General features: G+C 41.2%; 1 protein-coding gene across 1 annotated transcript; it reads right to left on the reverse strand.

The window, feature by feature from the left end:
• Nucleotides 1-925: 925 nt before the first annotated feature.
• Nucleotides 926-11,189, reverse strand: LOC147124194 (paired box protein Pax-5-like). The gene is made up of 3 exons (XM_086002946.1): nucleotides 10,978-11,189; nucleotides 2,793-2,990; nucleotides 926-1,040 (listed from the first exon to the last, which is right to left on the reverse strand). The coding sequence occupies exons 1-3, from the start codon at nucleotides 11,154-11,156 to the stop codon at nucleotides 926-928; spliced, it is 492 nt and encodes a 163-aa protein (XP_085859072.1). The 5' UTR covers nucleotides 11,157-11,189.
• Between the last annotated feature and the right edge of the window lie 434 nt (nucleotides 11,190-11,623).

Below are 11,623 nucleotides of genomic sequence, written 5' to 3' on the forward strand. Positions count from 1 at the left end.
GATGAGACCGGCGATTGCTGGTTTGGAGGCTGCTGCACCTTTGTTCGAATAATCCTGAATAAAAGTAAAATTAAAGAAAGAAAATCAATTTTCAAAAATATATTGTTAAAAGAAAAATAAATCATTGCCCCTTAATTGGTCATTTTCTGCTAGCTCTTTCAATACCTTATTTCTCTTTTGAGTTACATATGAAATTCCTATCACATAATAATATTTGCAAAATAAATAGCCTATATGTGTGTTTCAAGGAGTTAAGTTACTTTGTGTTTCTCTCCCCTTCCCTTTTGCCATGTGTCATGTCCCAGCCAAGAGAAATGGAGCCCACCAGCTCCCAGACTCCTTTCTATGGTACATAGCGATGCTTCCTGGTGTTACTTTTCTTTAATAATAGTGTTTATTGTAATTTGATGCACACATAAATAATCCAGTATTAAGGTCAGCGCAACACAAAGCATGGCCCATTAATGCTGCCACGCAATATAGCTTCTATTCCATTTATGGATGTTAATACACAGCCAGTTTTATACTGCTACTAATGTATAGTTTGATTTTTTTTTTAATTATTACAGGAGAATTATAATGGTGAATCCTATTCCTGCCTTCATCAGTGGTCCAAGTATGGAGCTTACATTCAATGTGTATTCTACCTCTTTGTATCTAACCACTTTAACATTGGATTTTTTTTTCAAATGACACTCAACTGATGTAACTTTTCTTGTAGATTTTAATCATTTCTACCTTTTCTCAGTTTGCCTTTTGGTCATTGAAGTGTGTCTAACCTGGTGCATTTATGGTGGCTGAGATTTCTATACCAAGTAGATTGATAATACAAATTTAAAACTTTCAATTATGTAGAGGGCTCCATGTTAGTGCAGATCATTATTTTATTTTAAAAAGATCTAGTTTGAGCTCCCTGATAGCTTAGCTAGTTAAAGCAGGAAATGAATGTGCCAAACAGAGCTGTTTGGTCCTTGGTTTGATTCCCTGTCAATGCTGAATTAGCAAGGATATTGGTGTAGGTGCTACAATTGTTGTCAGTCCTGGGATGGGGAGAGGAAAGTACACTAAATGTACACTCTAGGGAGCCGCAAGCCTACATTTCGTTGTACTGCACTTGTGCACTAACAATGACAATAAAGTTGATTATTATTATTATTATTATTATTCAGTAACCTATGTTGGAATTTCACATGTGTGGATGAATTCCAGGTTTTGTCTGATTACACCCCTGTAAGGCACCTTGGTACATTTTACTATGTTAAAGGTGCTATATAAATGCAAGTTGTTGTTGTTTCTGAGGACTATTGTTTCTCTAACATAAGAAAGCAAAATGTGGGACCTAGGCCCATCTCAAACAACAACTTACATTTATATAGCGCCTTTAACATAAATAAAAATGTCCCGAGGCACTTCACAGATGTGTAATCAAAAAAAAAATGAATGCCAATCCAGAGCATGAGATATTAGGAGGGGTGGTTAAAGAGGTGAGTTTTACGGAGGGTCTTAAAGGAGGAGAAGAAAATGGTGAGGCAAACGAGTTTAGGGAGAGAAAGCAGTAAAAAACATAAAATTAGATAAATTAGAAAGGAGCAATTAAGTGATCCCAAGATTGGATTTTAAAAGCCTTAAAGATATAGGAGGAGGAAAGATCTGAGGGATGTAACAATTTCACAGTTCTGAGGAACCAGGAAAGAATCATTCAGAGAAGTAGACCCTGTAGAATCAGTTAGTTAAGTAGACTGCGCAATACATCTTTAATTTCACTGCAGTGCCAATGTAGGCAGGTGGAAGTGTATTTAGGATGGTCTATTTGCAGCTTAGAAAAAAAGTAAAGAGGAAAGGAGAACTGACCATAGTAGTATGGATAAAATAGAGAGAGAGAGAAGTTGAAGGCTAAATGTGAGAGAGGGATTGTATCCTGTCTAGGATTGGAGTGTGAGAAAGAGGCTTTTGGAGCAGTAGTCAAGTCTTTGAACAGACTTGGGCAGCTGAGAGTAAAGAGTTGTGATGAAAAAGTGTTTGCCATGAAAGGGAAAACTAGGCTTATTGGAGGCAACTTCAGCAATGGAAAAGTGTGTTTCATTTGAGGTCACGGCAGATAATTTGGCCATAAATGTGAAGAAGAACTATGCATGGAACCAAAGGTTGGACATGGGAACTGTTGTTTGGATTTGTGACAGATACGAAGAAAATGTGTCTTAGAAGATTTAAAAGAAACTACATTTTATGGACCCTATAATGAAAGGCACGTGGGAGATAAAGATATAATGATCCAGACATTGTACAATAAGAGGGTGACAGCTGTTAATGCTGAGAGCAATCAATTTGAAGGAAGCTGATAAATATAGGAGGAAAAGAGCCAGCAGGGTTGGGTGATGAGAGAGGAGTTACTGATATAAAGAAGGAACAGAGTAGGAGAGAGGACAGTGCCATGGAAAGCCACTGTGTAAAAGGAAAGAGTCGCAGAATGAGGAATAACCACTTGGGTCGAATGTCAGAATGGTCAATCACCTGTAGAGCTGTACCTCAGTTAGGAGTTTGACGCTTCAGAAAATGAGATGGGAATGAGGGGGACATTAAATATAACTTTTAAAATATAAATTTATATATACATATATATCATCAACCAAAACCCTCAGAGAGTTAGTGCTATGTGTTTTTGCTTTTTCTCTTGTCTATCTATTCCAGATGTTCTTTACAAATTGCAAAAACAGAATAAAGCTGTTGTGTTATGTAGACTGAGGGTCAAGTGTCGGTTAATGTTGGACAGTGCACCCCCTATGGGTCAGTACCTGTTAATAGAACTGACACTAGGCACTGTATCATTGTCACAGACTCGCTCTGCCAACAATCTGTCTCGAATCTCCCAGGCAAACATGGTGGGGTTTTGGCGCTTGTAGTCGGCGATTTTATCTACCACTTTGGGTGTAGCGACCTTTGGTTTGGATCCTCCAATTACTCCTGGCTTAATACTTCCAGTCTCATAGTACCTTTAAAAAGAAAAGGAGAAAGAGATTGTAAGGCATTACTTGAGATTGGGCACAATCTTGGAAAATCAAAATTAATCCGCAAACAGAATTCATTTAAAGGGTTAATGCCAATCATTTTTGTCTGGTATATATGACTGACACTCAAGACAGAGTTTCATGTCCCATTAGAGTGATGGTGAAGTAGTACTCCAAGAAGTAGAAAAACTTTTCCTTAATTGTAAAAACAATAAAGCATTTGCTCTCTTTTTGGTAATATTTAAAATGAAGGTTTGGATGAGCAGAACCGATTTGTATGTACGTGTGTGTGTGGTGTATACATGTGCTTGGATGCGTAAACGTTCGTGTGTTGGTGTATACTGTGTGTGAATTTAGTATGTGCATGTGTGTATAATGTGTGTGTGTATGCATGCTTATACTTGTGGGGGGGGGTGTGGGTGTGTGTGTATGTGCCTACGTGTTGCACGAGAGAGACCGTTTTAGCTCAGTGATCTCCTTACTAATGAAATTACAAGTTAATCACTTGCAAAGTGGCCACTTCCAGCACACAGCGGGTTTCTTGAGGGTGAAAAAGACTGTTTTTGTTAAAACATTACCTGACAGTGATCTCATACTCGTGATAGTACACGGGCTCGTTTTCCTTTGGATTTTCACCGTAAAAGTTCAAGAACAACATAATGCAATTTTCAGTTTTGATATTATCAGGTTTTTTAAAATCTATTATCATGAAATAATGGGAGCAGATGGTTAAGGGGATAAACATCCAGATTCGGAACATCGTGAAATGCTTTGCCTGGAGTACCTTAAATAAACTATAGGCATTTCAAAAACCTTATTGCCGTATTTTGACTTAGCATCTACTTTTCCATCACGCATCAATTATTTTCTGTTTTTTTTTATTTTGGGTTATTTCTGTTAGCTGCCAGTTCAATTTTGTAATTATACTGTACTTAATATTTTACTTAATGTTTTACTTTTAATGTTTCTAATGCATTTATGTCTTTTGTTTTTATTCAACCTTCCCATATATTTTAATCTTTGCTTGCACATCTCTACCACAGCAAGTATCAAAAGACCACAAAGAATGAGAAAAAGGGAGACAGAATGCTGTGGTGTCAGAAGGAAACCAGGCTGCAAGTGCAACAAAGGGAGAGAGAAAAGAGAATGAAAGCAGCCGGGACAGAAGCCGGGGGAGAGGAAGAAAGAAGATACAACGGAGGCTGAAGCGAAGGGAAAAGCAGCTTAGACTGAGATTGAATGGAGAGGGAAAACAAGGCCATGAAAGCGGGACAAGGCACAGAATGGTTGCAAGAAGAGTGTGGAAAAAAATCAGAAGACCATACAGTGACAGGGAGAAAAGTCTTAATAAACTCCCTGCGTCAGTACACCGAAACAATAATAGATGGATAGACTGACAGAGATATTAATATTTCCAATACCAAGTTCATTCAGGTACATTAAATTATCTCCATAACAACAGTGAATGCACTTCAAAGCAGGTTATTGCCTGTGAAGCATTTTGGGACATTTCTGAGCGATGTGATAAACTGCTTTATAAATCCAAATCTTTTTTTTCTGCTTTTTGTAGATTTGTAGAAGGTACTGTCTAGTCCAATTGACTCTCGAGAGTTCATTCGCTCAGTCTCAGTTTCAGTGATCTCTCAGCTGATTATAACTTTTGGGAGAGAGAGATATCAAAACTAATATTACTACAATGCCTGGGGTCAATGTACATGATGTGACAGTTAACCCCAGTAGCATCAGCATGTTCCTTTCTAAACTCCAGCTGAGTCTTGGCAATATCTGCTAAAAAGGAAACCTCAATACAAACTTTGTGCTGTTAAGATTTAATTTTGTATATTTAATGTATTTTCTTACATAAAATAGTGAACATTAATCTCCCATTTCGGGTGTTCTAGACAGGCTGTTACACCAGTTAAATGCATAGAGTACTGTGTCTTAGGGAAGCCATTGCCAAACTTAACACTACTGCTTGTACGTTTTCTGCTTTAATTATTTGTGTCAAACGGGAAACAATGTAAATCCGGGAGAGGGACAGAAGGAGATTAACTTTATTCCAAAAAAAAAATCTATGGCCAGAATATACAGGGGCCCATTAAAATTAGCTACTGTTTTAACCTCGAATCATCATAGAAATAAATCCAGATGCGAGCCAGGTTTTGACCAAGATGCCAAGTAACCAATATCCTCGTCTATCAAGAAACCTCGGTATAATGTAACTCGTAGAAAGTACGAAAACAAGGTATCTGAAGGCTCAACCCATGGTGCCACTGGTTCATTGACCAGTCTGCTGTCTTGTGGAATCACACACCGTAGATTTCCAGCCTCAATCCCACACGGCCAGATCCCAGTTATAGAGTTTCCTGCAAACATCGCCCTCCATTGCCAGGATGAATGGGACAACGTGAGGCCAAGTTACCCCGGTTTTTCCTATGATCTAGTTTTACACACTGATATGTTTAATGGTAGTTAGGAGGAGGAAAAGCAAAGACAGGCAGTCTGATCCATAGGGTCCACAAACTGGGACAGGAGCTGCAACTTAAACGTTGTTCATCAGGTGTTAAAGAACCGTCAAAAATAGGGGGTGAGGACATTTCGATTTTTCTGGCAAACTCCAAAAATGTTCTATTATACAATATGTCAAAGGAGGTCAGAGGTCAATTCTCACTCTCGTTTAAAAGCAAAGAAAGTTTGAACTCCCTACTTGTCTTCTGTTTGTCCCTGACACCCTCTTCTCATTGTGTAGACAATTTACTAGTGAGGTTTTAGAGTTGTCTTAGACTTTTGATTCATATAAATGCAAGTTGTTGTTGTTGATTCCCCCCCACTTTCCTCATATCTCAAACCGACTTCCTGTCCGACCCCGAACAGTGAAAGAATCAAAGATAAAGGATTAGAGTAAAATGGAAAGTCTGATGAATAAGAAAGTGGGAACTATTTAATTGGAGATAGTGAGTGTGTGAAAGGAAAAATGAAGGAAACAGAAAATAAGAAGCAGACACCACTACTGAAGCGTGGACAAGTCCTTTCTGTGCAGTAGCAACATCCAAGTGAGAGGTGAAATTACTAACCTCCTTTAATGCGTATCAATCTTTTGGCTCACTTTTTTAATTAAAAAAAGCATAATTAGTTTCATGACTGCACAGTCCTCTCTTGCTGTCTCCCCCTCTCTGGTTTTGTTTTTATCCCTTTCAGCTTGCACTTTTTTCGTTATAATTACCCGCGCCGGGCATGCCGGATCCTGTCACCTCTGGTTAGTTTTGTCTCTGTATTTGATTTTTTTAATCTATTTTTTGGATCCTGCGTCTTCTGTGAGTTTGTCGGCACTGATGGCAGCGATGTGGCGCCAATCTGTGCGACTGTCCGAAAGATACTGTTGATCTCGGCCCTTTGCCCATCGGTGTGCGCTCGACATTCTCACAGCTTCAGGACAAAACTGCACAATCAGGAACAGCGGCCAAGAGCCCCTATCCTTGGTCCTGAACGTGGTGGGATAGATTCCAGTTAGAACACAGAGAAAGGGAGAGAGAGGGACTCAAAGGTAGAAAACTGAGTCACAGACCGAGAAACTCCCGTAAAAGACAGAAAAATGAATAGACAGACAGAATGAGAGTGAAAGAGATAGAGAAAGAGAGTGAAAAGGAGTGAAACAGATAGAGAGGGAGACAGAGGGAGAGAGAGAAAGGCCGAGAGATGGACAGGGAGTGGGAGACGAAGGTGAAAAATTAATCAATGCAGATTGCCGTCTGCACCTTCCCATTCAGAACTGCAGGTTAACCGCAGGGTCAAGAATACAGAATGTAGAGTTATCAATACCCTTGTAGCCAAGGCTTGCATGGCAGTTATTTTGGCACCCAGAAAACGTGTTTTCCCCCTGGTTTTTGTTGTTTATTCCTGGCGTTGGAAGCAGAGCTGTGAACCTCCACAAGGGGCTGAAACATCTCCAGAAGACTCATGGCTGACTGGAGAGACAACTCGCCAAACAGAGACACCTTCAGGATGCTCCTGTTACTGACTTACTGCAAGTGCATCTCAGACCAAGCCAGGTGTCTGTTAGAAACTCTGGCCTTAGCATGCAGATCCGTGCAAGCAGCCAGCTCTGTAGGACAGCACATGACATCCATCCAGTCACTTCCGGCAAAAACGATCCATCCCCGTCCAAACACTCCTTTTAAACCGGGATGGAACAAGTTGGCTAAAGAAGGTCTTCTCATCATATTTCTCTCTCTATCTCTTTCTGTCTCTCTTTCACTCTCTCTCTGTCACTTTCTGTCTCTCTCTTCCTGTCTCTCTCTTTCTCTTATTTCAAGGTCAAGCTTATTCTCTATGAAACACTGTCCAAGGACGGGTTTCCGTGTTACTGATGGTAATAAGTCGGCAGTGAAGGGTCTTACACCGAAACCCCTGCTGTGTAATGGGAGGGGGTGGGGGCCGATACCCTTTGAATCCCCCCAGCCTGCTGACAGATCCCAAAATGAAACAAATTAGCTCTGAATTAGTGGCCTATGTTTGGCAAGCGAGGTAATTCGAAATAAAATGATCCTTAAGAAGCCCTCTCATTGAAACGCCAGCAAAATAAATAAAAAGAAAACACTTTAGCCTCTGAGTGACGAGGTGAGGCAAGCGGCAAAACTGCTGGGTGAATCAAAAGAGTGAAAGTTTTTGAAGTGAAGCTTTAAACAGCGAGGGCGGTTTTGCGTTATTGAACCGATTAACTACAGTGCACTTCACACAGGGTAATACACCTACACTGGGAAATAGATCAATAAATCACCAACTATTTCAGATAAAAGAACAATTACAGTTTAATTCGAAATGATGTAGCCCGCCTAAACAGGCACCAAGAGGCAAAAACACTTACATATAAACTCCTATTTCTGTTAGATACGATTGGAGTGGATCTTGCGATCGGTTGATCTGTTGGAGTGGAATTGAATGCAATAGCATCGTGATTCTCTTAAACAAACCTTGCAGGGAATAAATGCGTGCGATGGAGAAGGTGGAGAGAGTGACTGGTGGCAACCCTGGACTGCTGGATGTGTTTAAAGCTCAGTCAGTGGGGACCTGAATGTTAATCCCTGCTTCACTGCGCTCCGACCGCCTTTCCCTCCACACGCTTTTCTTTTTCCTCAACAACATTTATTTTTTCTTTCCTTGAACGTGCGGCTGCCGCGGAGGCTGATCTGAACCCAACATCTTTCCATTATTGCTGAGTCCAATCGGTAGAAGTTAGTGGCGGCGAGGGGCTGGGAAATTAGAGAATTGACGGAGTTTTTTGTCCAAACGGATTATTTTTGCTTGCAGATGGAGCGTGAAAGTTGGCTCGGAACACATCAGATTTCCATTAACAGGAAAGGCAATTGGTGACTATTAGTTAATTATTAAATTAATTAGTAAATGACAGCCTTTCTAAAGTCGTGTCAGATTCATTGAGATTAATAACTCGAATGAAGCCGATAGGAAATGTAAGGGAAGTCATGACTATTGCAATGTTGCAGTGATTTGTTCATGTAATTGGAGTTTATTCTGACGCCTGCCTGTTTAAACGCTCCCCGACACCATACCTCCAAACAAGCAGCGTTCTGCCCTGACTTGTAACCTTCTTGTTTAGAAAGTGTTTCATTATTCGTTTGACCAACTTTCAAGCCTGGCACGGGGTTCAAATGAAGCATCTGCAATTTAATTAGGCATCGATTGGCCTGTTGTAAATTATACAAGAACAAAGAAAATGTACAAAAAGGGTGCACGGTACAATGGGCACTGCGACTCGCTTTCACCGGCGCAGAAACTGTCGCATTCACCAAGTGCGATCAACTATCCAGGGCCTGATCTCCAACCATAGTTTGAACCCAACGCGATTTATCAGATCCAAGGACTTCCAAAAACGACTGGAACAGGTTTCTCCAACATTTCGTTTAATTTGTATAATTATTGGCCATTGTATGACCCCCCCCCCTAAAAATTTAGTTTTTAAACCCAAACTCCCACTCTCGAATCTCCAGTATGTCAATTAATTTTTAAAGCAATGTTTCCCCGCCGCGGGCCTGAAATGGGTCAGCCCGGCTTGTTTTGGGGGAAAACGTCCCTTTCGTGGTCGTTTACAGATTTTAAATGTAGTGAAACGCTATTCGAACAGGCCTGGTTTCCTTGCTCTGATGGTCCAGGCGAGTTCCTCCTCGTGCGCCAGGTCCAAAGACAGCTCGGGACTCCTCACGATTTGGTACAGACTTCTCATCGATAGAACAGGGTCACGGAGGATCCTCTGAAAATAATATGGAGCGCCTCCAGATGTATAGGGAAATAGGAATTAACTAAAGCAAAAAAAAGTTTTCAGATGATCACTGACCCGAGCGCTGGCAGAGTAGCAATAAAAAAAGTTCATCACCTGCCTGTGTTTTCATAGATATATCTGACACGGGTAATGACGACCCTCTGTATCCCAGCCCCAGGGTTCATGCACATATAATCGCTATTATAAATCGTGGTATTATAATCTAATCTGCCCAAGTCTCATGCAGCTCCTCCAATAATACCTCCCCGCTATATGATGGATACCCCTCTCCCATCCCGGAAGGATGAACTATGAACTCTACCAATTTGATTTCCTAACATTAATAGTGAGGCAATTAATTTCTAAAGGAAATTAAGTTACTTTAATGTGGAATGTGGACGACTTCCTGTAACAAAATGCGACACCACAAAAATATATGAAATATGAATGTAAATATATCTAATTAAACCGAGTGCCAGGGTGTAAGAGAAAAAGAAATATAAAGTGCCTTGTTTAGATTGATCCATTTGAGTTGTGAATTTGTATACGTCAGTATCCTTTCCGTCGGTGTAAATATGCAGCGGTTAGCTTGTGGTGTTCACGTGGGGTTGAGTGCCGCGTGTACAGATGTTCACGTTTGTGTTACTTGGCATAGTTTAATTTCAGTGTGGTTGGGTATTGGGTGCATAGAACCCAGTTAGAAATATTTGTGTCTGTGTATACGTGTAATGCTACATGTTTGTGTACACTTGTGACCCTGTAGGTACACGGCTCTATACGCTCAGGAGCCTGCTTTCGTTGCCCTCGTCCATATTACCAGGCTGTGTGGGTATCGGTCCGTCTAAAGGTAGGGCAGCGATCAGGGCTGCCGTTTGCAGTGAGAGGGTAGGATGTGCTAAGTGACCAGACTGCCTCTCCCTGTCACCCTAAACAGCACACTGTCTCTGCTAAAAAGCTGACGGTGAGATTGACGCTGAAACAGCAACGGTGCCTGCCGTCACTGCCCTGTGTTAACTGTGTCTATACGTTTCCTAGGCATTTCTGAGTGTTTATCTGTGTACCTACAAGGTGTTTACTGCCAGTACCGGAAGGGTTCACATACATTGAAGGATTATGTTGCTTTCTTATAACCTAAGGATTTTTTTCTGTATTATGCGTGGCTTTTACATGCTGGGGTTTTGGTGAATCGTTTTCTGCTATTCTCTGATATCTGATTCTCTTAATTTAAGGATTACCTTGTTGTCATATCCTTTCTGATGGATTACCTGCAGGAAAGGCTTTGTCTGGGATATGTCGCTCTTGGATTATTTCTGCTCCTCATATCTGTAATGTTAGGTTTGAATTACTTCCGATTCTCTTGCCTCTAACACTATTTCCTATTATTACTCTCTTGCCTGTAAGATTGTTTCTATTATTAATATTCCGCCGAATTACACAGCCCGATGATCAACGTCTTCCTGTTTACACTATAATTTCTGATTTATTTTGACTTTTTGATACATGCTCGGGATTTGGCCTTCAACCCCAAAGTATTATTTCTGTATAATTTTAAATTCAGTTACTCTATCCAATTCCTTTTATCCGTGTTAACTTGTATCTAAAAGATGATTGTTGCAGACCTGTAATTGTCAGTTTGAACCCCGTTTGGTTCCAGGCAGATACCCTGTGTGACATTCCTCTCTTCCTCTTGCTTCTTACCTGCCCAGAATTTTGCTGACGCAGCCGTGGCTCACCCTGAGCTGCCTGGAGATGTCACAGGGTCTCACCCCTTGGTGGGCCAGTTCCACGATCCGCTGCCGGACAACATCAGGAAGAGGGCGGCCATTCACAAAGACCCCTCCGAGCTGATTCACCCCGCCATGCCCTGTATACAACATACAAAACAGAGAGAGAGAAAAGAAACACTGCAGCCACACAGTAGAATTCCAACACTCAGTCTGCATCTCCCAGCTAGATTTATCGGTAACATACAGGGCCAGCAGAAATATGGGGGGGGCGGGGAGAGGAGGACAGAACCCCCTCCTCTGCACTAAGAGACTTTCCACAGTCATGGGGGCGGTGGTGGGGTGGGGGGACAACAGGGTGGGGATATACTGCAGCAGACCGGGTAGTGAAGAGAAAACCAGGAGGATGAACACACCGCAATGTGTTAAAGAAGGGAACATTTTTCAAACATGGGCTCCTGCATCAGCATGTCCAGGGACACAGCAGCTTCCTGGAATACCCCTCATAGCAACTGGACCTCAGGACAGGGACAGGGTTATACCCCAGTGCATTGTAAAAATTTATATAATATAGATCAACACTAGCTCCAGTAGCCAGACTTAAAAATATATATGAATGA

The sequence above is a fragment of the Somniosus microcephalus genome, chromosome 1 (genome assembly GCF_052327205.1).
Source record: "Somniosus microcephalus isolate GS21.2 chromosome 1, FLI_Smic_1.0, whole genome shotgun sequence".
NCBI classification, from domain to species: Eukaryota; Metazoa; Chordata; class Chondrichthyes; order Squaliformes; family Somniosidae; genus Somniosus; species Somniosus microcephalus.

Excerpts from the sequence above, each read along its gene's own strand:
- LOC147124194 (XM_086002946.1), bottom strand. The coding sequence starts at position 11,156 with ATGTTGTATACAGGGCATGGCGGGGTGAATCAGCTCGGAGGGGTCTTT. Across the intron at positions 2,991-10,977 it reads GTCAGCAAAATTCTGGGCAG|GTACTATGAGACTGGAAGTA; the intron begins GTAAGAAGCAAG and ends TTCTTTTTAAAG. Across the intron at positions 1,041-2,792 it reads AGTGTCAGTTCTATTAACAG|GACTGACAACAATTGTAGCA; the intron begins GTACTGACCCAT and ends TCCCCATCCCAG.